This window comes from Ursus americanus, chromosome 6 (genome assembly GCF_024610735.1).
Source record: "Ursus americanus isolate L20-20 chromosome 6, mUrsAme1.1.p, whole genome shotgun sequence".
Taxonomy (NCBI): domain Eukaryota; kingdom Metazoa; phylum Chordata; class Mammalia; order Carnivora; family Ursidae; genus Ursus; species Ursus americanus.
In genome coordinates this window covers 82,604,805-82,631,832 of record NC_142132.1, presented here as the reverse complement: position 1 = coordinate 82,631,832, position 27,028 = coordinate 82,604,805, and the positions used below count along the sequence as shown (strand labels likewise).

Below are 27,028 nucleotides of genomic sequence, written 5' to 3'. Positions count from 1 at the left end.
TGACTTAATTCATTTAGCATTATATACTGTAGGTCCATCCATGTTGTTGCATATGGCAAGATTTCATTCTTTCATGGCTGAGTAATATTCCAGTGTGTGTGTGTGTGTGTGTGTGTGTTTATATACCACATCTTCTTTATCGATTCATATATCAATGGATACTTGGGCTGCTTCAATATCTTGGTTATAATAAATAATTCTGCGTTAAACATAGGGGTGCATATATCATTTCAAATTATGCTTTGGGGTTTTTTGGGTAAATACCCAGGAGTGGAATTACTGGATCACATGACTGTTTTTCACAGTGGCTGCACCACTTTTGCATTCCCACCAACAGTGCACGGGGGTTACTTTTTCTCTGAATCCTTACCTACACTTGTCATTTCTTAACCTTTTTTGGTTGTAGCCATTCTGACAGGTGTAAGGTGATCTCTTATTGTGGTTTTGATTTGCATTCCCCTGAGGATTAGTGATGTTGAGCATCTTTTCATGTGTCTGTTGGCCATGCATATGTCATCTTTGGAAAAACATCTTTTCAGGTCCTCTGCCTCTTTTTTAATTAGATTGTTTTTCTGGTGTTAAGTTATACAAGTTCTTTATATATTTTAGATATTAATCTAAATATCATCAGATATATCATTTGCAAATATCTTTTCCCATTTAGTAGGTTGCCTTGTCATTTTGTTGGTGATACCTTCACCGTGCTAATGGTTTTTATTTTGCTGTAATCCCAATAGTTTGATTTTGCTTTGGTTCCCCTTGCCTCAGAAGACATACCTAGAAAAAATGTTTCTATGGTTGATGTAAAAAAAAAATGCTGCCTATGTTTTCTTGTAGGATTTTTATGGTTTCAGTTCTCACTTTTATGTCTTTATTCCAATTTGAGTTTATTTTTGTGTATGGTGTAAGGAAGTGGTTCAGTTCCATTCTTTTGCATGTTGTCCAGTTTTCCCAAGACCATTTGTTGAAGAGATTGTCTTTTTCCCATTGGGCATTCTTTCCTGGTTTGTCAAAGATTAAGTGATCATAGATTTGTGGGTTCGTTTCTGGGTTTTCTATTCTGTTTCATTGATCTATGTGTTTTTGTGCCGGCACTATTTTGATTACTACAGCTCTGTAATACAATTTGACACCTGGGATTGTGATGCCTCCAGATTTATTCTTTTTCAAGATTGCTTTGGCTATGTGGGATCTTTGTGGTTCCATACAAATTTTGGGATTTTTTTTCTAGTTCTGTGAAAAATGCTATTGGTATTTTTATAGGGATTGCATTGAATCTGTAGATTGCTTTAGGTAGTGTGGATAGTTTAACAGGATTCGTTCTCCCACTCCACGAGCATGGACTATCTTTCCGTTTATTTATGTCATCTTCAGTTTCTTTCATCAGTGTTTTCTGGTCTTCAGAATATACATATTTTCCCTCTTTGGTATATTATTCTTTTTGGTGTAATTATAAATGGATTGTTTTCTTAATTTTCCTTTCTGCTACTTCATTATTAGTGTATAGAAATCCAAGAGATTCCTTTATATTAATTTTGTGTCCTGTGACTTCATTGGATTCATTGATCCGTTCTGATAGTTTTCTTGATGGGCTCTTTAAAGCTTTCTATTTATAGTATTGTGTCATCTGCAAATAGTGTTAAGTTTCACTTCTTTCTTACCAATTTGGATGCCTTCTATTTCTTTTTCTTGACTGATTGCTGCACCTAGGGCTTCCAGTACTATGTTGAATAAAAGTGGTGAGAGTATACCTCCTTGGCTTGTTCTTGATGTTAGAAGAAAAGGTCTTAGTTTTTCACCATTGAGGATGATGCTAGCTGTGGTGTTTTTTTTTTAATATATGGTTTTTACTATATCAAGGCATGTTCCCTCTATACCTACTTTGTTGAGAATTTTTATCATGAATGGGTGTTGTACTTTGTGAAATGCTTTTTCTGCATCAGTTGAGATGACCATATGGTTTTTATCCTTTCAGTTGTTAATGTGATAGATCGTGTTGATTGATTCATAAATGTTGAACCACCCTTGCATCCCTGGAATAAATCCCACCTGATCATGGTGAATGAATTTTTTAACATGTTGTTGGATTTGATTTGCTGGTGTTCTGTTGAGGATTTTTGCATCTCTGTTCATCAGGGATATTGGCCTGCAGTTCTCTTTTTTTCTCTTTTCTTTTTTCTTTTCTTTTCTTTAATTTTCTTTTCTTTTCTTTTCTTTTCTTTTCTTTTCTTTGTAGTGTCTTTGTCTTGTTTTGGTAAGAGGGTAAGATGGTAAGATGGCCTTATAGAATGAGTTTGGAAGCTTTCCTTGCTCTTCTATTTTTTGGAATAATTTGAGAAGCATAGGTATCAGCTCTCCTTTGAATGTTTGGTAGAATTTACCTGTGAAGCCAGTCTGGTCTTGGACTTTTGTTGGTTCAGAGTTTTTTGATTACTGATTCAATTTTGTTGCTGGTAATTGGTCTGTTCAAATTTTCTATTTCTTCACTACTCAGTTTTGGAGAGTTGTATGTTTCTAGGAATTTGTCCATTTCTTCTGGGTTATACAGTTTGTTGTCATATGGTTTTTCTTATTTTCTTAATAATCTTTTGTATTCTGTGGTGTTGGTTTAAAACAAATTTTAAGACATTTGCAGAGAGGGAGCATTTTTCTGGGTTCCATTTTTAGGATGACTACTGTCTACTACCTGATTGCTTTCTACTCCCCATTTCATCTCCCCTTATAAGGAGATGGCAAGAAGTCAGAGTCAGTGGCTGTGAAGGTTTTTTTTTTTTTTACTTCAGCAAAATGTCTTGTACCTCTCAAGTGAATGGAAAGCATCAGGCCTCAGCCTGGAAGGGAGTATGTGGATGAAGACCTTGTATATAGATCGAACAAGTGAACTGGTCTTACGTAGTGTCTGAAGTTACTGCAGTTACCCTAGCAAGAATAATTAGCACTTGAATTCCCCCACTAGCATAATGGACTCAAAGCAGAAAGTAATTATAGTGTAAAGAGAAATTTATCTACCTATTTATTTATTTCTAAAAGTTTTATTTATTTATTTTTAGAGAGAGAGTGAGCGAGGGGGAGGAGGAGGGACAACAGACTCTGTGCCGAGCACAGAGCCTGAAGCCGGGCTTGATCTCAGGACTCTGACATCATGACCTGAGCTGAAACCAAGAGTCAGACACCCAACTGATGCACCACCCATGCACCCCTTAAAGATAATTTATAAAAGTATTATTGGTAATAATAGGAGATAGGTTATTTCAAACCAGTGTCCCCCTAACAACAACGAGAAAAGGTAAACCACTGCCTAAAATCTGTTTGAAGATAATGGAGAGCAAAAAAAAAAGCAGTGAAATGTGTGGGGTCAATGCCCCAAAATACAAGGAGACCAGAGAATTGGGTTCAGCATTTGGAGCCTCCTCTTCTCTCTGGGGGGTTGCAGTGGCTGAAGAGCAGGGCTTTCGAAAGAATCAGATTGGAAGTGGATCAAAGCTGGTACAGGACCCCCCGTAGGAGAGGCACTTTCCGAACTACAGGTATCACTTCAAGAGTGATCCCCTTGAAGCAGTGGTGACCTGGAAAGACCAGCCCTCACAAGTATTTGGACTGAGCCTAAAATAATACTAGTTGCTGTTTGGATTAAGATGATGTGAGATTGCTGGTGACCTTAGACCTCTGAACCTGCCAGAAGCAAAAACGTGTATCTTTTGGGAGAAAATAAGAAATAGAACTCAAATGATCTCTATAATTTTATATATACGTTGTGTGATAGTCAAAATTAAATGAGCGCTCCTGTTTCAATGCCAGTTGGTGTACTACAGTAATGTTCTGGCACTAACTACCCAGAGTTACCAGATTGTACAAGTTAAGGTCTTAGTTCTCTACAAAACTGTCCTTATCTCAGACTCTAGGTACAAGTTGGGGGTGGGATCCTCAGACCATCTGTGCTTCTAACCAACTGGCCACAAATTTGGGGGTTCCCCAAATCTCTTTCTATTCAGGAACTCAGGACAGTGCTATAATTATGATTCCAGTTTTATTCTAAAGCATACAAATCAGACCAGCCAGATGAAGATACATAAGGTGAGTTCTGGGAGGGCCTGAATGCAGAGCTTCTCAGCTCTCTCCCTGTGGACTAGGAACTCTTAAATCACTGTGTCCACCATTCAGGAAACTCAGTTGGGCTTTGGTTCCACGGTGTTTTTATTGGGATTTTATTATGTAGGAATGATTCATTAAATATTTGACTGCATGGCTGAACTCAGTCTCTAGCACCTGTCACTCCTCAGAGGTCAGGCTGGATCAAACTTCCAACCTTCTAGTCTTCTTACTGGTCTTTCCAGCATGGCCAACCCCCATGTTGAAGCCATCTAGGGCTGCCATGTGTGAACTTATGAGCCTAAATTGAGTTGTGATCCAGGGGGCTCCTGAGTAACTCTTCTTTCATGTGGGAACTTGCAAGGGTTTAAAGTCTCCCTCCCAGAAACCAGGGACATTGGTCAGCCAGTTGTTTGTTATATGACACAGGCATATAAGATAAGAGTTGACCAAGGAGCAAGAACAAACATACACTGTAGAAGAAGTCACACAGGTCCCAGATACACAGATAGTAGAATTATCACAAATAGAATTTAAAATACTTACGATTATTATGATCTAAGAGTTAAAAGAGAAGATGAAGAAATTTGGTAGAGAATTGAAAGCTATAAAGGGATCATAAAGACATCCCTAGACTGAAACTGAAGATTAAAGTAACTGATATTAGAAACTCAATAGACTTTTTTTTTAAATTATATTATGTTAGTCACCATACAGTACATCCCTGGTTTTTGATGTAAAGTTCGATGATTCATTAGTTGTGTATAACACCCAGTGCACCATGCAATACGTGCCCTCCTTACTACCCATCACCAGCCTATCCCAGTCCCCCACCCCTCCCCTCTGAAGCCCTCTGTTTCTCAGAGTCCATAGTCTCTCATGCTTCATTCCCCCTTCTGATTACCCCCCTTTCTTTATCCCTTCCTTCTCCTACCGATCTTCCTAGTTCTTATGTTCCATAGATGAGAGAAACCATATGATAATTGTCTTTCTCTGCTTGACTTATTTCACTTAGCATTATCTCCTCCAGTGCCGTCCATGTGGCAGCAAATGTTGAGAAATCGTTCTTTTTGATAGCTGAGTAATATTCCATTGTATGTATGGTCCACAACTTCTTAATCCAGTCATCTGTTGAAGGGCATCTTGGTTCCTTCCACGATTTAGCTATTGTGGACAATGCTGCTATGAACATTGGGGTGCATATGGCCCTTCTCTTCACTACGTCTGTATCTTTGGGGTAAATACCCAGTAGTGCAATGGCTGGGTCATAGGGTAGCTCAATTTTTAACTTTTTAAGGGACCTCCACACTGTCTTCCAGAGTGGCTGTACCAACTTGCATTCCTACCAACAATGTAGGAGGGATCCTCTTTCTCCACATCCTCTCCAGCAATTGTTGTTTCTTGCCTTGTCAATTTTTGCCATTCTAACTGGCATAAGGTGGTATCTTAGTGTGGTTTTGATTTGAATTTCCCTGATGCCTAATGATTTTGAACCTTTTTTCATGTGTCTGTTAGCCATTTGTATGTCATCATTGGAAAAGTGTCTGTTCATATCTTCTGCCCATTTTATGATTTGTTTATTTGTTTCTCGCATATTGAGTTCGCAGATGACATGATACTCTATATGGAAAACCCAAAAGAATCCACTCCCAAACTATTAGAAGTTATAGAGCAATTCAGTAATGTGGCGGGATACAAAATCAATGCTCAGAAATCAGTTGCATTTCTATATACGAATAATGAGATTGAAGAAAGAGAAATTAGGGAATCCATCCCATTTACAATAGCACCAAAAACCATACGTTACCTTGGAATTAACTTAACCAGAGATGTAAAGGATCTATATTCTAGAAACTATAAATCACTCTTGAAAGACTTTGAAGAAGACACAAAAAGATGTAAAAATATTCCATGCTCATGGATCGGGAGAATTAACATAGTTAAAATGTCTGTGCTACCCAGAGCAATGTACACTTTCAATGCCATCCTGATCAAATACCAATGACATTTTTCAAAGAACTGAAACAAATAGTCCTTAAATTTGTGTGGAACCAGAAAAGGCCCCGGATTGCCAAGGAACTGTTGAAAAGGAAAAACAAAGCTGGGGGCATCACAATGCCGGATTTCGAGCTGTACTACAAAGCTGTGATCACCAAGACAGCATGGTACTGGCACAAAAACAGACACATACACCAATGGAACAGAATAGAGAACCCAGAAATGGACCCTCGGCTCTTTGGGCAACTAATCTTTGATAAAGCAGGAAAAAACATCCGGTGGAAGAAAGACAGTCTCTTCAATAAATGGTGCTGGGAAAATTGGAGAATATATTTGCAAATGATACTACAGATAACAGACTGGTATCCAAGATCTAAAAAGAACTTCTCAAACTCAATATGTAAGAAACTCAATAGACTTAACATCAGCTTAGAAGTAGCTGAAAAGAGAATTAGTGAACTGGAGATTAGGTCAGAATTCAGACTGAAACACGGATGGTTAACAGATTGGGAAATATGATAGAAGAGAGAATAAGAAAATATATGAGGAATGATGAATGTTCTATCATACATGTAATTGGAGTGCCCAAATAAAAAGATGAAGAATGGAGGGGAGCATCAGGGGAACAAGAGAAGGAGGGAGAGCAAGAACAAGAAAGCTTGCAAATACACTAGGACACAGGCAATATGGAATACAACTGCTTAAGGATTCCACACAACTGACTAGATATATTAAGGCACAGATTTAAGAAAGACTGTGAATCCTAAGTAAGATGGATAGAAAGAATATTTAGGACCATGAGAGTAAAACTACTACTGAAAAGTAAACACAAAATGAAACACTTAAATACATAGCAAAAAAAGTATAGTACCTTTAAAGTGACAACAGTAGGGTTTGCATCTCACTTTGTCAAGGAAACAATTGGAGACATGAGATAAAAACTTCAAAGTGCTTAAGGAAAATAACTGCCAACCTGACGACCATTTTATCTACTGAAATGACAATTTTTTAAAGATTTTATTTGAGAAAGCGAGAGAGAGAGGGAGGGAGAGAGAGATCATGAGCAGGGGTGGGAGGGGTAGAGGGAGAAGCAGACTCCTTGGTGAATGGGGAGCCCAACATGGGGCTCGATCCCAGGACCCTGGGATCATGACCTGAGCCAAAGGCAGATGCTTAACCGACTGAGCCACCTAGGCACCCCCTAAAATAGTTTAAAATTTTTTTAAAGACAAAGCTGAGGTAGTTTATTACCAGGCTATAGCAAAGGAAATATTGAAGGGTGTTCTTCAAGTAGAAGAAAATTATCTCAGATATAATTTTGGAGATACAGAAAGGGGAGAAAAGAGCAGAAGGAAGGCAAATATGAGGAAAACTTGTAAAGACTGTTGTGATTAAGTAGAATGATGATGATGATGGCAGTTGTAAATCCTGGTCTTAAAAACTATAGAAAAATAAAAAACTATAGAGAACAAAATTCATTATAATAGTAGCACATGAGTCAGGAGGAGAGTATGTAGAACTAAATGACAGTTCTTGTGTTGTCTGAGAAGTGGTAAAATTAATAATTAAATCATTTTTTGATAACCAAGCACACATATTGTAATCTTTATAGTAATCAGTGAAAATATCGTAAAAAGGATATAAAATAATAACGGGGAAACCAGAAAGATAATGATGAAAAAATACTTAATTCAAAAGAAAGGAGGCACGTTTAGAAGGAGTAGGACAAATGGAGAGTAAAGATTGAATTGAGGTGGCCCCCAAGATTCCTGCTCCCTGCTTTACATGCTTTGTATAATCCCCTCCTTTTCTGTGTGTGGATCATGAGTATGGGGGAATTTTACTCCCATGATCAGGTAACATTATTTAACAAAGCTGGAAAGATGTTGCAAATGTAATTAAGTTTTTGAGTCTGCTGACCTTGAGTTAATCAAAGGGGAGATTTTTCTCGGTGGGCCTGACCTAATCAGGTGAGCCATTAATGGAAGGAACTAAGCCTGCTGAAGTCAGAGATTCAAAGTGTGAAAAAGATTCTCCTGTCAGCCTTGAAGAAGTAAGCTGCCATGTTATGAGAGGGTCTATGGAGGAGGCCATGTGGCCAGGATCTGAGGGCAGCCTTTAGTTGTTGAAAGAGGTCCCCACCTGACAGTTGGCAAGAAAACAGGGACCATATGGGTACAAGCAACTGACTTCTACCAACCACCAGTGAGGTTAAGAGAATACCCTGAGCTCCAGGCAAGAATGCAGCCCCAACCAAAATTCTGATTTCAGCCTGTGAGACACTGAGCAGGAAATCCAGCTATGCCACATCCAGACTTCTAACCTACAAGCTACAGGATAATAAATGAGGATTGTTTGCAACTAATAAGTCAGTGGTAAGTTGTTGCACAATAATAGAAAACTAACAATTCCTGGGTGATAGCACTTTATTAGTGAAGATAACAAAAAGAAAGACACAAGTAGATATTGAAAATGCTTGGGGCACCTGGGTGTCTCAGTTGGTTAGGCATCCACCTTCAGCTCAGTTCATGATTCCAGGGTCCTGGGATTGAGCCCCACATTGGGCTCCCTGCTCAGCAGGAAGTCTGCTTCTCCCTTTCCCTCTGTGCCCCCAACTCGTGCTGTCTCTTTCAAATAAATAAAATCTTAAAAAAAAAAGAGTTGTCTATATCCTATTGGTTCTCTTTCTCTGAAGAACCCTAACTAATACAGTTATGAAAAACTGCAGACCTCAGATTTCATCTAGCTGGTTCTGAGATTAAAATTACCAATAATGTGGGCAGGATCTTTTAGACCAGGGTTTGCACACTGTGGTAGTATGTGGGTCAAATGCAGCCCACTGCCTGTTTTTCTAAATAAAGTTTAATTGGAACATGGACATGCACATTTCTGTACATATTGTCCATTAATATGCTTTCAGAGTTAAGTATGAAAAAACAAACAAACATATGGCCATTCAACCTAAGGTATTTACTAGCCCTTTACAGAAGAGTTTGCCAGCTCATGTTCTAGAACTCCTTTTCATAGTGGCCGTGAACGTCTTGGCTGGGCTGTCAGCCCCAACAGTCCTGGGGACATAGGGCAGCCCTGTGCTGAGAGCCACAGTTAGGATGACTGCAGGAGTAGATCTTTGCAAGAGGGCTAGGAAAAAAAGTATCCTTTTAATCCATGTAATGTGCATATTCTTTTCAGAACTTGAGTTTTCTCTGGTGTCCTGCAATAGGTGCCCAAAAAAGTCCTATTGATTTGTAGGTGAATTTTGAGACCCCAGAGATACAAAATGAAGAGTCGCTTTGATACATAGAACTACTGGAAGCAAAAAGAGTATGTGGATGATGGCTGAAAAGGAACGCTAGAACCACACGATTGTACGGTAGAAGAATCTAGCAAGGAGGTCGTCTGAATGATGGGGCTTTATCTCCTTCTTAGGTTGTCCTGAGCAATTTTAATTTAGGACTTACTATACCTTTGTGTATAAACAAGGATATGATACTGTCGTCAGGTCAATTCAACAAACAATGTTGAGTCTTTATATTTGGAGAGATTGAATGTGGCACCCCCCTCCTCCCCCTCCTCCACACCCTCAGAGCCCCGTTTGCTGTGAAAGGAGTCTTCTCAGAGGTCTCCGTGGGTTCTATCTTCCAGTTCTTCCTCACAGTAACCCAGGGACCATTAGCTTCGCTTTGTGTGTGAAAAAAATGAGGCATGGAGGAATTCACTGACTTGGCACAAGTTCATATAAAGAAGTGCCATGTTCAGAAAGCTAGTCTCCATCAAGTGTGAGAGAGTTTGTCCACTTCTCGGTGCCTTATCATAGATGTGAGCTAAGAATTGTGATGCCATCTAATGACCGTAATGACTGTGCCCTGTGGCAGCACTCACAAAGGGAAAAAGTCTTTTCCTCCAGGGCGAAGGGTTCTCTTGACTGCGTTGATCTTTTATTAATCATGTTTCATGGTTCTGTGTGAAAGTCCACTAACTGGAGTTGTGTATCTTATAAAATTCTTATAAATATATACCAATAGAAGCCAACCTGTCATGCTCTGAAGCGCCCCTAAGGACTGTGTTTTTATTACTATGCTAATGCTCGTGTTTCCTAGGCTCGGGTTCTGAAGATGACCTATCCTGGCTGTCAAAGTGCCTGCTTTTTACTGAAAAACAAGTGGTTTGACGATTGAGATTAGACTTAAATTGTATTTTGTAAACTGAAAATGCAAAAATAGCTCACTACTTTTATTTCAGTGGACAACGTTATAATACTTATGAGAAGTGGAGTTGATGACATAATAGGAATAATTTGTGCTTATTCAAAGAATAACCTGAAAGGGCCTCTTCAGGCCATTTAATGTGATCAGCCTGAAATAGGAGCTCCTTAATGAAGCGTGTTGTATGGGGAGATAATGTGTTACGTAGGCATAATTTACAGCCTGAAGCCTGGAATTTTTCAAAGTACTGTTGAATAAGGCACACACTGTTGGTTATTAGGTGCGTGTATTTAAAAAATTCGTAGTCAGTGAAATTACAGTGACTGAGTTTTTTCTGATTTATGAGGTGGAAGGTTCTTTGGAAAAAAAAATTCTGCTACAAGTGACATTAATGACCAGTTATCTTTTTTTCCTTATAATAATATTTTTTTATTATATTGTTAGTCACCATACAGTACATCCCTGGTTTTTTATGTAAAGTTCTATGATTCATTAGTTGCGTATAACACCATGCAATACGTGCCCTCCTTACTACCCATCACCAGCCTATCCCATTCCCCCACCCCCCTCCCCTCTGAAGCCCTCAGTTTCATCTTAACACACCTTTTTCTCATTAGCAGTAACGCTGTTGTAGTTCATTGCAAAAACAGTCTTTGAGTGAGCAGAGAGCTGCATCATGCCCTTGTGTTTCATATCCAGTTGATCTTCCCTTAAATTTTGATGTCCTTGCCACTGTTTGCACTGAGATCTCCTGGGATGCTGAGCTCCAAAGGTGCTCTCGCTCTGGGTCTCTTCAGTTTCTGAGAGAATCCTTCTCTCTCTGTCTTCCCGTTGACAAAAGCACTTGCTATGATGATGATCATTTAGTTGTATGGGTTTAAATAGGGTCTGTAATACCATTTTTTAAACTTGTGGGTATTTAAAACAAGTGTTTTCTTGGATTCTGATTGGATAGAGACACATTGCAGGGGAAAGGAATGATCCATTCAGAGAAACAGGTGTATCTGTCCAGGTAAACTGATTTCTAAACAAGTTTAAATGCCCTTAGTGTCGTTTACGATGGACTGATTCTTATAGTATTTAGGATCTTGCTATCGGGAAGCCAATTTTCAGTCTGAAATAGCCTATGAATACTTGATTAGACAACCGGTGACATGCCATGTATTTATATGGAGAGACTCTGTGTAATAGGAAAGATTTCCCCAGTTGGCAACGAAGAATTGCTACGTCATCAGATTTTCTACACTGCCAATGAAACATTTAAGAAACTAAAAAGAAATAATTAAAGGCAGGAGGTCCCTTTAGGAGACAAATATTCAGGAAGCCACCCAGGTGAAAGTAAAAATATTTCAGGTAAGAAAGAAGATCCAATTTTCCTTTTGACTTTTTATTTGTGTTTTAAATATTAGTTTCCTCCTAAGTTAAAATATCATTAGATTTCTACATATACAAATAATGAAAAGATCATTGTTAAAGTCAGCTAATAAAGGAAAAGCAATGCAAGAGTAAAACATTCGGAGGGTAATTCTTCATATACCTTATTATGTATAATATTTACAATGTAATGTAACCATTATTCCTGCTATTTGAATCTTAGAGTCCATTTAATTCTCAAGCTTAGCTCCTATATAACTTTTATTATGTAATTAGCATTACTAGCTTGGCGTTCATTGCTCAACAGCTCTCTCCATGTTCACGCAGAGAATATTTCTGCATGTATACATACATATATGCCGTAAGGTTATTTACTGTTGTACAGAAAATGCTTATCGGTTACAGTCTTGCACTTAACTTACATACATCATAGAATCCCTTTTTATTTCCTGTTGGTTTATTTTGTTCTCTGTTTAATCTCTTTAGACAACTCTTGAATTTTGCTTTCATTACTTCTTTAATAATTAAGGGATTTCAGGCCTGAATTTTTCAAAGTTTACCTATGAATCCTAGACTTGTTATGAAGTGTTCTTGTGCTCATTACATTCTAGGAAGGGAGTGATTTCTATTTCCTCTTTGACCCATGAATTATTTACAAGAATGTCTGAGTTTTCCAAGTTGTTAAATTATATAAATCTTTTTAGTATTTATTTCCAAGTGTTATTGATCATCATTAGAAAATATGAGTAAATAGCTTTAGTTTAAAAAACTCAGATAAAATTTTCTTTATGGCTGCATGTAAGATCTTTATGAAAGGTCTGACTGATTTAAAAATCTCTCTGTGTATCTATCTATATATGTATACACACACACCTCTATATTTTGTCATTTATTTTTAAGTATATATCCAGAGATTCTGATTTAATTTGTCTAGAATTGTCTGTGCATTGGAGTTTTTAAAGCTTTCCATGTGATTCTAATATATAACCACGGCTAAGAATCCCTGCCCTAATAAAATAATGATACTAGTCCAGTGGTTCTCAGAATGTGGACCAGTTGCACCAAGGTCACCTGGGAACCTTCTAGGAATACAAATTCTTGTGCCTTACCCTAGATCTACTGAATTGGGAACTTGGGGGTAGGGGTGCCCAGCAATATGTGTTCTAAAAAGCCTGCAAGATAATCCTGATACTCACTAAAGATTGCGAGCCATTAATCTATACCAGTGGCTCAACAGTGGGGTTGGTTTTGTCCCCCAGAAGACATTTGGTAACATCTGGAACAGTTTTAGTTGTTACAACTTGGGGGTGGTCGTGGAGGAGACAGCTCCTGCTTGCATTTGGTTGGTAGGGGCTAGGGATCAGTGAACACCCTACAGTGCACTGGACAGCCCGCCACAGCAAAGAATTATCTGCCCCAAAATATCAATAGAGCTGCTGTTTAGAAACTGATCCGGACCATGATTTCCAAACGTGACTTTCTCACAACCACCAGTTGGAGAGCTTTTAAAAATCCTGACTCCAGATGTAGTTTAATTGGTCATTGGTGAGGGCATGGCATCACATTTTAAAAAGGTATCCACATAATTATATCTGCAGCCATGATTGAAAACCACTGCTATGGCATAGTTCATTGGTACAGGTAAAACTCTTATAATGGATGGATCAAAGTCATTCTGAACCTACTGATCAATTTTAATATAAAAAGATAGAGAAGTCGTCATTATTACCTTCAGATGTGTTGTAGCAGGGAGTATAAAACACTAGATCTAGAAATCTAACTACCGTGTTCGAGGTACATGTTAAAAACCACTGTGAGGATGTCATCAACAAAATCCAGAATATAGAAACTCCAAGACAGAGAATACAGATTTTTATCAAGAAATAATGCCAACAGGGGAAAAAAGAAAGGAGAACTGTTCTTAAGAGGAATTTAAGGCACCTAAGCAATTGTGCATCTAGTTTCGTTCTTGATTTGAAAGACCAACAGAAAAACAAAATATTTTTGAAAATTTGAACAGAGTGGCTATTTCATAAAGTGAATTTTATGTGTGTGTGTGCGTGTGTGTGTGCATGTTGTATACACACACACATATATATATATATATATTTTTTGGAGTTGTATGTGGAGGGGTAACTAGAGGTTATATGTAAAACAAGATTGGCCCTGTGTTGATCCTTGTTGACACTGTGTGCTGGGCATATGGAGATTTATTATAATTTTATACTTTTGTGTATATTTGAAAATTTCCATAATAAAAACAGTGAGAGGGAATATCTAAGTATGTGAGAGGAGAAGCAGGTGAGAATGGTGTTAGAAAAACTGTCAAGACAGTAGGAGTTTCCACAGTGTAAAAAAATAAATAAATAAACAATAAACCAACAACAGTCCATTGGATTTGGGACATGAATGTCACTGGTTGTCTCTAGCAAATCTGTTTCGTTGGAGAAGTGGGTCTGAAAGCAAGATTGGATGCACAGAGAAGTGAGAGGGTGATCATGAAGCAGATAAAGTGGGGTGAGCAGCAGAGCAGAATATGGTCAAGTGTGTTGTTATGTTTGAGACAGGGTAGTGTTATGTGTGTTTGAATGATGAAAGAGATCCAGTGGAGACAGAGATATCGAGTCTCAGGGAGGAAACGGAGCACGCGTAGCGTTGGTTTCCTTAACATTCCTTAGCACCACCTCAATGGGTTGGCACAGAGTTCAGTTTGGATAATGTATATAAATTATTTAGCATTACTTCTACCATATTAACAGATTATCATAATGAGAGCTTTGGAATTTGCGTATGTGTGATGCTCATTCAAAGTTATTTCTCTTCTTCTGTGTGTGACTTTTTTGTTGATGTTTATATTTTTAGTGATCCTTATACTTTTCTTTCATCATTTGGCAGGTTCTTATAATAAAGCACTAAAATTAATATGTTTTTACATAAACTTCACAAAGTTTAATATATCTAAACCAGAATTAGAACCACAAATAATTATATGTGTGTTGAAATAGCAAGATATTAAACTATATATAAACTCATAGCTGAGTACTTTTATGGACCTAAGTTAAATAAATAAGGTGAATGTATTTACTGGGAAAGAAGGGGGGAGAGTCGGGCAGGGGAAGAAGTTGGCAGGGAGAGGGAGAGGGAGAGGTAATGAATGGGAGTGGAGGAAGAAAACGATGAGAGAATATGTTGAAGTATTTATTCAGGACAAACTTAAGTTGATCACTGTTACTGTGATTTCTGTTATTTTAATTTCCAGCTATGCTGTCTCATGCCAAAAAGTATAACTTTATCTAAAGGCCTTCTGTTTGCTTCTCTCTTGTAATTGGCTTGAGAAAATAGAGTCCAGGAATGACCCATGTTAAAAATTGGGCTTTTTTTTTTCTTTTTTTAACCAGAACTGTTCACTATGAAGGTGGTGCTGTATCCGTCCATGCACGTTCCCTGTGGAGACTAGAGACGCTAAGAGTTGCGTAAGTAGAATTTGTAAATACAGCCAGGTGTTCCAAGTGTACAAAATACTTCCAGCACTGTGGACTTGAGCTTTTATATGAAAGCTCACGCTAACAACTACAGCAAACAGGAAATGAAACGTTGAGAAAGTGGTGGAGAGTTTCTCTCCTCTTGCCCTTCTGCCAACCTTTATTCTGCTTTCTTTAGCCTAAATTCACTAGGCAGCACACAGTAGTTCTGTATGATCTGCTCTTGTCTTTATCCTGATTTGTTTTGGTAACATCCTCTCAACCCCGTCAGTGCATCTCCCGGCAGAAGGTGCTCCTAGGACAGAGTGACTTAAGGTTTGGAAACAGGGCAAATGGTTTCAAGCCTGTTAAACGTTTCAAGACTGACATTGTCTGGGTTTAACAGTCTAAAGGTACATGTGAAACAGGAGACTTGAATATGAACGAGAGTACAAGGGTTGTTACTGGCAGTCACTATCTTTATTTACAAATATCTTGATAGCTGAGTAAGAAATCTGGATTGCAATACAAAGCCACTGTGTATTTGTTCATTACACAAATATATATATATATTCATATACCTACATATATATTCATATTCTTTTTTTCCCTTTTTGGTGTCTTCAAAAAGTTGTTCAGAGGTTGACTTTTAGTTCCTGTAGATAAATGCAATATTGGTGAAAAAGGTGTCATTTTGAACTATTTTAAATAGAATTAAAATATTAGATTTTTTTTGTTGATTAGAAGGTTCATTCCTTTGCCTAAAAAGCAACAAGTTTTCAGTGTATTTGTTCCCGATTACATTACACTTTTAGGAAATTATTGATTTAAGGTTATAACTTCCATGAATGGGTGTGGGGAACTATTTTAGTATAGAATAGCTCTCTTTATAGACCTAATATTTTGAGATTAATGCTTATCTAATGATGATTAAAATAGTTTAGTGGTCTTCAGTTGCATTTGCTTATATAACACATACATCAGTTTTGAAAAAGTTTGAAAAGTGTATCCTTGAACATTGTAAGGTTTGACATACATTTTTCATTATCAGTTTATTTTTTTGTTACCAGTTTAAATAGATGAATAGAATATAACTTACAGTTTATTATAAGTACTGATATTTAAAAATGAAATAGGGATGCCACTCTTTTTTTTCCATAATAATATTTTTATTATATTATGTTATTCACCATACAGTACATCCTTGGTTTTTGATGTAAAGTTCGATGATTCATTAGTTGCGTGTAACACCCAGTGCACCATGTAATACATGCCCTCCTTACTACCCATCACCAGTCTATCCCATTCCCCCACCCCCCTCCCCTCTGAAGCCCTCAGTTTGTTTCTCATAGTCCATAGTCTCTCATGCTTCATTCCCCCTTCTGATTATCCCCTCTTTCTTTATCCCTTTCTTCTCCTACTGATCTTCCTAGTTCTTATGTTCTGTAGATGAGAGAAACCATATGATAATTGTCTTTCTCTGCTTGACTTATTTCACTTAGCATTATCTCCTCCAGTGCCATCCATGTGGCAGCAAATGTTGAGAAATCGTTCTTTCTGATAGCTGAGTAATATTCCATTGTATCTATGGACCACATCTTCTTAATCCAGTCATCTGTTGAAGGGCATCTTGGCTCCTTTCATGATTTAGTTATTGTGGACAGAGCTGCTATGAACATTGGGGTGCTTTTACAAGTACCTCATTGACTCTAAATACTGCCATGATTTAATACCCATGTTTGTTTATTTAAAAGTACGGGAACATAGCCTTCCTTAACAGTAGAAATTATATACTCTTTCTCATTCATGAGATTTGTTACTTTCCCATGACAGAGTTCTTTATCCCAAATCATACTTTTCTTATGACTGAAAGACTTTTTTTGCTTACTCTAGCAAATGCCTATGCAACAAAAATAGGTATGCAAGGTATTTTTATATTTCCAATGAGAGTAAGTCTGTAACTTTGAAAAGTTCTCCTATATTAACCCCAATAATTATTAATTAGCTGATAGTAAATTCTTCTATATAAATACATAGTTGATGAAATCACCTAAGTACTAAAACTTTTGGTAAGCATTGAACTTACAAGTAAAATTTTACTGGAAATGCATCTCTGAAGAAAGAGAGAGAAGTGGCGGCTTCATAAAACAAAGGAAGGAGATCTCAGTGCTTTCTTGTGCTTCATAAATTATTCAGAGAATTGAGGGGAAGGGATTTTAAAGATGTACATGTATTTCCTTTACCTTGTGTTGTATAAAAATGACAGTTTAATTAGAGAAATGAAATCGTCAATAAAAGTGACGTTTAGATAGGTGTTGCTGCCATTAGAAAACAGACTCCAGATGTGTTTTCAAATTTAGAGCTATCTCTCCCCTTTGTGATTATTGTGTGCTTAAAGAAATGGGTTTGTTGCTTTGTTTGTTTTGAGCAAAGGAGGCCCTAAATCTGTCTCATTCTGTAGATTAAGAAACCAGAAGGAGGTGAACTCCTGACAACCAGGCAGGGCTTCCTTTTTGTTGTCAGCATTGTTTTTGATGAACTGTAATTCCGTAAATCGGGATCTTTCTGCACATCCTTCCATTATGTGCTCTTGATTCTTTTTCTCTACTGTTCCCTAATGTTTGAAGCTGGAAGTGGGAGGTGTGGGGTCTGTTTTAACTTGAATGGGGGTGACTGAGAATATAGGAAGAGCCTGATCTCCTGGTCAGCCAGAGGTGAAAGGGGGCACCTCTGCTGATTGCCTCAGAACCCAAATGACAGCAAAGGGAACGTACCACCAGCAAGCAGAGCAGGGAGTTTTTCAGCCATTTAAAAGATGAAAGAGAGATGTTTCTGTTGGCCTCTGTGACCCTTGATTTACACCATTGCGTCTTCCTGTCACCTCAGAAAAGCAGGAGGTTCACTTGTAATGAATGTAATTATGTTAAGTGTGTTTTCCAGGTTCAGATTCTGTTGAATTTTTGAATGACTTTGACTTCATTGTAAATGTACACATTATGTAACTTCTTACATGCATTGGCCGTGAAAATACTCATTACTTAGAAAATGATAGCCAAAGATCCTGCTTATGTTTATAACTGAATTTTATAGCTGAAGGTCAATATTTATACTATGACATTTGGGATGTTCTTTTTTCCCCCTCCAATCAGGTCTCAAACTATATTATATTTGATATAATTTATGCAGCCTAGTAATTATATAGTTTATATTGCATACTCCTAACAAATAAAATTAATGTTGTCAAAAGTTTTTCGGTATCATGAACATTTTAATAAGGTAAGTTTTAATGTTGGGAGTTAAATATAATAGAAAACAGATTCCAGATTGTACCCCAATGTAAAGCTATAAGAACGTTGTAAGTACAATATATGTTGGTTTCTGCAGTAGGAATGATCACTGAAATTAAAAATATGCATTATGTATGCTTCGTTTTTTAAAATAATTTTTATTATGTTATGTTATTCACCATACGGTACATCACTAGTTTTTGATGCAATGTTTCATGATTCATTATTTGCATATAACACCCAGTGCACCATTCAATACGTGCCCTCCTTAATACCCATCACTGGCCTATCCCAATCCCCATCCCCTCTCCCCTCTGAAGCCCTCAGTTTGTTTCCCAGACTCCACAGTCTCTTGTGGTTCATTCCCCCTTCTGTTTACCCCCCTTTCTTTATCCCTTCCTTCTCCTACCCATCTTCCTCTTTCTTATGTTCCATAAATGAGTGAAACCATGCGATAATTGTCTTTCTCTGCTTGACTTATTTCACTTAGCATAATTTCCTCCAGTCCTGTCCATGTTGGTGCAAATGTTGGGTAATTGTTCTTTCTGATGGCTGAATAATATTCCATTGTATATATGGACCACATATTCTTAATCCAGTCATCTGTTGAAGGGCATCTCGGCTCCTTCCACGATTTAGCTATTGTGGACATGCTGCTATGAACATTGGGGTGCATATGGCCCTTCACTTCACTATGTCTGTATCTTTGGGGTAAACACCCAGTAGTGCAATGGCTGGGTCATAGGGTAGCTCAATTTTTAACTTTTTAAGGGACCTCCACACTGTTTTCCAGAGTGGCTGTACCAACTTGCATTCCCACCAACGGTGTAAGAGGGATCCCCTTTCTCCACATTCTCTCCAACATTTGTTGTTTCTTGCCTTGTCCATTTTTGCCATTCTAACTGGCATAAGGTGGTATCTTAGTGTGGTTTTGATTTGAATTTCCCTGATGGCTAATGATTTTGAACATTTTTTCATGTGTCTGTTAGCCATTTGTATGTCTTCATTGGAAAAGTGTCTGTTCATATCTTCTGCACATTTTTTAAAAAGATTTTATTTATTTATTTGACAGAGATAGAGACAGCCAGCGAGAGAGGGAACACAAGCAGGGGGAGTGGGAGAGGAAGAAGCAGGCTCCTAGTGGAGAAGCCTGATGTGGGGCTCGATCCCAGAACGCTGGGATCACGCCCTGAGCCGAAGGCAGACGCTTAACGACTGTGCCACCCAGGCGCCCCTGCCCATTTTTTGATTTGATTATTTGTTTCTCATTTATTGAGTTTGAGAAGTTTTTGTAGATCTTGGATAACAGTCTTTTATCTGTAGTATCATTTGCAAATATCTTCTCCCATTCCGTGGTCTGCCTCTTAGTTTTTTTGACTGTTTCCTTGGCTGTGCAGAAGCTTTTTATCTTGATGAAGTCCCACAAGTTCATTTTATCTTTTGTTTCTCTTGCCTTTGGAGATATGTCATTCAAAAAGTTGCTGTGGCCGATATCGTAGAGGTTCCTGCCTATGCTCTCCTCTAGGATTTCAATGGATTCCTGCCTCACATCGAAGTCTTTCATCCATTGGAGTTTATCTTTGTGTATGGTGTGAGAGAGTGGTCAAGTTACGTTCTTTTGCATATAGCTGTCCAATTTTCCCAGCACCATTTATTGAAGAGACTGTCTTTTTTCCACTGGATGTTTTTTCCTGCTTTGTCAAAGATTAGTTACCCAAAGAGCCAAGGGTCCATTTTTGGGTTCTCTATTCTGTTCCTTTGGTCTATGTGTCTGTTTTTGTGCCAGTACCATCCTGTCTTGGTGATCACAGCTTTGTAGTATAGCTTGAAATCTAGCAACGTGATGCCCCCAGCTTTGTTTTTCCTTTTCAACAATTCCTTGGTGATTCGGGGCCTTTTCTGGTTCCAAGCAAATTTAAGGGCTGTTTGTTGCAGCTCCTTGAAAAATGTCATTGGTATTTTGATCAGGATGGCATTGAATGTGTAGATTACTCTGGGTAGCGTAGACATTTTAACTGTTTATTCTTCCAGTCCACGAGCATGGAATGTTTTTCCATTTCTTTTGTCCCCTTCAATGTCTTTCAAGAGTGATTTGTAGTTTCTAGAATATAGATCCTTTACGTCTCTCATTAAGTTAATTCCGAGATAACGTATGATTTTTGGTGCTATTATAAATGGAATCGATTCCCTAATTTTTCTTTCTTCAGTCTCATTGTTTGTGTATAGAAATGCAACTGATTTCTGAGTATTGATTTTGTATCCCACCACATTACTGAATTGCTCTATAAGTTCTAGTTTTTGGGGGTAGAGTCCTTTGGGTTTTCTATATATAGTATCATGTCATCTGCAAAGAGAGACCGTTTGACTTCTTCTTTGCCGAATACCTTTTATCCCTTTTTGTTGTCTGATTGCAGTTGCAAGGACTTCTAGTACTATGTTGAACAATAATGGCGATAGTGGGCATCCTTGTTGTGTTCCTGATCTTAAGGGAAAGGCTTTCAGCTTTTCCCCATTGAGAATGATTTCTGCTGTAGGCTTTGCATAGATGGTTTTTATGAAATTGAGGAATGTACCCTCTATCCCTACACTCTGAAGGGTTTTAATCAGGAAAGGATGCTGTATTTTGTCAAATGCTTTTTCTGCATCAATTGAGAGGATCATATGGTTCTTGACTCTTTTCTTATTGATATGATCTATCACACTGATCGATTTGTGAATGTTGAACCACCCTTGCATCCCAGGGATGAATCCCACTTGGTCATGATGGACAATCCTTTTAATGTACTGTTGGATCCTGTTAGCTAGGATCTTGTTGAGAATTTTGGCGTCCATATTTATCAGGGATATCGGTCTGTAATTCTCCTTTTGGATGGGGTCTTTGCCTGGTTTGGGGATCAAGGTAATACTGGTCTCATAGAATGAGATTCGTAGTTTTCCTTCTGTTTCTATTTTTTGAAACAGCTTCAGGAGAATAGGTATTATTTCTTCTTTGAATGTTTGGTAGAATTCTCCGGGGAATCCATCAGGCCCTGGTCTCTTGTTTTTGGGGAAGTTTTTGATCACTGCTTCAATCTCTTCATAACTAATCAGTCTATTTAAATAATCAGTTTCTTCCTGTTTCAGTCTTGGTAGTTTATAGGTTTCCAGGAAAGCATCCATTTCTTCCAGTTGTTTAATTTATTGGCATAAAGTTGTTGATAAAAGTTTCTAATGATCCTTCCTATTTCATTGATGTTGGTCCTGATCTCTCCCCTTTCATTCATAATTTTATTAATTTAGGTCCTTTTTCTTTTCTTTTGAATAAGTCTGGCCAGTGGCTTATCAATCTTACTTATTCTTTCAAAGAACCAGCTTCTAGTTCTATTGTTCTGCTCTACTGTGCTCCCGGTGTCTAATTCATTGATCTCTGCTCTGATCTTGATCAACTGCCTTCTTGTGCATGGATTAGGCCTGTTTTTCTGTTCCAGCTCCAGCTTCTTGAGGTGAGAATATAAAAACTGCATTTTAGATTTTTCTATTCTTTTGAGTGAGGCTTGGATGGCTATGTATTTTCCCCTTAGGACTGCCTTTGCAGTATCCCATAGGTTTTGGACCATTGTGTTTTCATTCTCATTGGTTTCCCAAAATTGCTTAATCTCATTTTTAATTTCCTGGTTTACTCAATAATTCTTAATTGGGATGCTTCTTAGTATCCAAGTGTTTGAGTTTCTTCCAAATTTTTCCTTGTGATTGAGTTCCAGTTTCAAAGCACTGTGGTCTGAGAATATGCAGGGAATAATTTCAGTCTTTTGGTATCAGTTGAGACCTGTTTTGTGACCCAGGATATGGTCTATTCTTGAGAATGTTCCATGTGCATTCGAAAAGAATGAGTATTCTGTTGTTCTGGGGTGTAGTGTTCTGTATATATCTATGAGGTCCATCTGGACTAGTATGTCATCCAAAGCTCTTGTTTCTTTGTTGATTTTCTGCTTAGGTGATCTGTCTATTGCTGAGGGCAGACTGTTGAGGTCCCCTACTATTAACGTATTATTATCTATATGTCTCTTTATTCTGGTTAAGAGTTGGCTTATGTATCTTTCTGCTCCCCTGTTGGGGGCATAGATATTTATAATTGTCATATCCACTTGTTGGATACATCCTTTAAGAATAATATAGTGTCCTTCTGTATCTCTAACTATAGTCTTTAGTTTAAAATCTAATCTGTCTGATATGAGAATTGCTCCCCCAGCTTTCTTTTGAGGTCCATTGGCATGAAAAATGGTTCTTCATCCCTTCACTTTCAGTCTGGAGGTATCTTTAGGTTCAAAATGAGTCTCTTGTAAACAGCATATGGATGGGTCATGTCTTTTTATTGAATCTGCAACCCTGTGGCATTTTATGGGAGCAATTAGGCCATTCACATTGAGAATGATTGTTGAGAGATATGATTTGAATGATGTCATGCTGCCTGTGAAGTCTTTGTTTCTATAGATTGTAAATTTCTGTTCTGTATCACTCTTGGGATATTTTTACTTTTATAGAACCCCCTTTAATATTTCTTGTAGGGCTGGCTTGGTGGTCACATATTCTTTCAGTTTCTGCTGGTCTTGGAAGGTCCTTGTCTCTCCACTCCTCCACTCCTCCACCATCTTTTTCTGACCCCACATTATGTATGCTTCAAATTCCACTTTCCTATATGTTACAAAGAACCCACAAAATCAAAGGTGGACATATCATGAAAACTGACCAAATACTTCCTGTTTCTTTGAGGTAATTTCAAGTGAATATAGATAATACCAAGGAAGAGTTTTCTGCTATGTCACCATAGGAAATTGCTTTGTATTACTCTGTTACTATTACCGTTTTCAGTTTTTACCAAATATTTTGTAGCCCTCTGATTCTGCTGGACTTGTCCTCTTTTCTTCTGGGCTATGGGCATTGGAGGCCAGCTAATTTGACGGCTGTATGCTAAAGAAACTGTACTTAGACTTTACAGTGTTTTGCTGATAATTGGCCAAATTTATTCCATTTCTAACATAATCCTCTTGGTGACTTGAAAGGCGTGCTTGTAAATATGCACCCTATTAAGTAGATTTGTACACAGTATCCAGAATACCCTCTAGAAAATCTGATACAAAGTATTACTTGGTCAAAATTTGGAACTATTTTGAAAATGAATTTGTTTTTTACAATGATTAAGATGAGTCATTACTTAGAAAAAACATTTTGATGGTTCTTCAAATAATGAAAGTGAATATTAAAAATAATTGTTTCTCATAACATCTGCAAAGAATACACTTAATTTTATAAGAGGGGAATAAACAAAGCTTGTTTATTTACTGCACTAGAAATGATTTATTCTGTTGTTGGTAAACAAACTTTAATTTCATTTTTAATAATCCTGTGCTATTAGGGTTTATTGGTACATGGTTATTACTTTAGTTGGGGGACTTGTCCAATTTAATTGCCTTTATAAACAAATCCATGTAATAATAATCTTATCACAATATCATTCTATTATTTTTCCCTGCTAATATTCAAAATGAAAAATCCAAGTTTGGAAATCAGAATAAAATGACTTACAATTTACTAAGATTGGTGAATTTGAAAAAAGTATTCTCAATTTGTAGAATAAGACGACCCTATATTTTTTGATGTCCTTTTTAATCACCTTATATTAAAACAAGCTTATTAATTAATAAAATCATGTTAAAATTCTCCATATTTCCATTTTTTGTCTGTTTGATTCATTACATAGTGATAAAAGCTTCTACTGTAATTATTTTTATAAGTAATTATCTTTTCCTTTTGTCTCATTTTTTCTTTTCCATTGTGAATATTCACTTCATGACATGTGTTCTTTTTAGAGTACGTTTTTTCTCTTTATAATAAACCTGACCATATCCCCTTTATGTGTTTTGCCTTAAACTCTAATTTGTTTAATATCAACTTTCTCATCACTATTTCCTTTTGAATTGATATGCATGATAAATCTTTTACTTTCATTTATTTTTAGTGCTTGAAAAAATTATGTGATTTTCAGCATATTTCTTATCGGTGATAAGAGGCCATTGTTGTTTTGTACATCACCATGTTAACCGAAATGTGTGCACATCGGAGCCTTGTTTTCCTTCTGTACCGCCGTAGTGAGCTCAAGGTTCAGATATATGCGATTTTCAGTTAACACAGCACTGCACACCACAAGGATAGTCTGTATCCTGATTTTTGTTCTCTACCCTATCTGAAAGTCACTTTAAAAACAGATTTTAATGGTCATAACTTTGCTTTTTATCTTTTTTCTGCAACCTTAGTTTGTATGTTGTTTATTGCATTTTATTTTTTTCCTTTTTTTTCCCTCTTGACCTTTTAAGAATTCTCATTTTCTTGGTTTGTCTTTTTTGTTGATCAGTTTTTAATGATATAATTGTTCCACATTATTAAAATTCAATGCATAGGAATAGGGTTCAAGTAAATCTATACTTTTATTTATATATATGAGTTCCAGTTAATCATAATTAGGCATTGACTGAATTACCACTATTTTTCAAATCTGCAAATCCAATAAGATTTTTTATATTTAAATTTTATTTATATTATGTTAGTCACCATACAGTACATCATTAGTTTCTGATGTAGTGTTCCAACAAAAGTTTTTAACTAGTAAATTCTAAAGTATTCTTTACACTTATAATTTCTATATCTGTGACTCGTGATTAGATGTTAACTTTGACCACAAGTCCTTAGTCCTCTTTGCACGGGGTAGTAAATAGTGTAGATGGCATTCTATTTAAAGTCAAAGTCTTTGAGTTAAAATTTGCTTCTATTTACTGTTAGCTGTGTAACATTGTCTATTACTTAATCATTCTGGATAACCATTTTGTTGTTTGTGCAGTGAAATTCATACCACCAACATCACAAGGTTTTTGAGAACATTAAAGGAGACAATATGTGCTAAGCAAAGTTCATTGTCTCCAACATGTACATTTTAACTGCTTTTTCTCCTGTGATTGTGGATGAGATTGGATCAAGTCTTAACTGTGTTTGTTAGGTGGAGTGGAAGCCACATAAGATGGGGCCAGCCTTTCCGACTACGCCATGTCACAACAGGAAAATACTTGAGTCTCATGGAAGACAAAAGCCTTCTACTCATGGACAAAGAAAAGGCTGATGTAAAATCAACAGCATTTACCTTCCGATCTTCCAAGGTAAGACAGAAAATATAATTTTGGATTACCTGTAATTATGTCCCTACCATATTTCTTTTGATGTTAGAAATGCAAAGAGAAATGATACATCATTTTTTTACATGTATTTCTAAATCTCCAGTTTCTCTTCCATCTATTCCTTTCCAGTAAAACTAATTTCCTAAACCACTGAAACCTGCCCAGGTGTCTCACCTGGTTTATAGTTCTTTGTTTGTTTACATATAACACATTCATCTAGCTTGTTTCTGTTTACCTAGGCTTTGACAAGCACACTTAGCACAAACTTCATGCTGTTGTCCTATAACAACATGTCGGTAAAGCATGTTGGAACCTCAAAGGCACATTTACACATCTGCTCTTACATCCAGACCTTCCTTCTTAGGTCTTTCGAATCATTTGTAGGGGGAAAAACCTCTAAGAAAACTGTTTAGATCTCTAATAAGAGTTCCTCCAAGCCAGATGATGAGTAGAATAGGAAAAAACACATCTGCAGCAAAGTCAAGTTGGAATGGTGGTGCTCCCGCCCAGCGGGTCCCCTTGGTACCTCACGCGTGGTCCCGACATACCAAGCCCACAATGCAATGGATTCCTACTCCGGAATCAGCAGAATAAATAATGTCCTGAACAGTGCGATGTCTCAGGAATAGTTGAAAATCACATGTTGAGTGGACAGATGCCAAGCATGTGTATTCATTTTCATCCTAATTATCTATTGCGTCCTTAATCTAATGAGGGATGTGAAACTTGAGCATAATGGTAGGAACGAGCCTGGATTACTCATTAGCTTTTGTCGCAGAGATGCAAAACCTGATGTCCCTGTTACAGCTAAAGGGAAGTTTGGGTGAGTCCAGAAGTAACTGTGAGAAGATGGTAGCCTGAGTGCCCATCCCAGCACCATCCTGTTAGTTCTCCTGCTCTGCAGTGTCCAGGACGCTGGAATGTGCTCCACACCCTTGAGTTCCCCAGAGATTTCCGGGAGAGACAGCGGTGTGGATCCCTCTTTTGTAGGGTGAGAATAGGGAGGCGAGCTGGTAAACCCCAAGGGACAATCTCACACAGGACTCACGTGTGGCTGTTTCTTGTGTGGACTCATAGATGGCTCTGAATGCTGTATTCCGTGGACCCCTGGGGGGTAGTTGCGCTTTGTCTGTGTAGATGGAAAGCGCAACTGGTCTTACTGTGAGTGAGCTTAATGTTGAGGGGCTTTTTCCTTAAGCCTAACTAAGCAGAAGGCGGGAGTTTGTTAGTTTATCCATTGATAACACCTGAGTCCAAAAAAGGGAAAAAAATTCAGCTCAACCAAGAGGAATTAGTTACCTGATGGTAGAAGCTCTCTTTAAGTAAAAAAAGATGGTACCTATTAAAACAACACACAGCTTTAAGGCAGAAAATTAGAAAAACTAAAGGAAATGCATGGCATCCTAGCAAAA

General features: G+C 37.5%; 1 protein-coding gene across 3 annotated transcripts in view; it reads left to right on the top strand.

Annotated features, from left to right (window-relative positions):
* RYR2 (ryanodine receptor 2) overlaps nucleotides 1-27,028 on the top strand; it is a 718,243-nt gene that overhangs the window by 322,397 nt on the left and 368,818 nt on the right. For all 3 annotated transcript variants that reach the window (XM_087863178.1, XM_087863177.1, XM_087863176.1), the window contains 2 exons: nucleotides 15,065-15,139; nucleotides 25,442-25,598. In XM_087863178.1, the coding sequence (XP_087719304.1) occupies nucleotides 15,065-15,139; nucleotides 25,442-25,598 (232 nt within the window). The remainder of the gene's footprint in view (nucleotides 1-15,064; nucleotides 15,140-25,441; nucleotides 25,599-27,028) is intronic.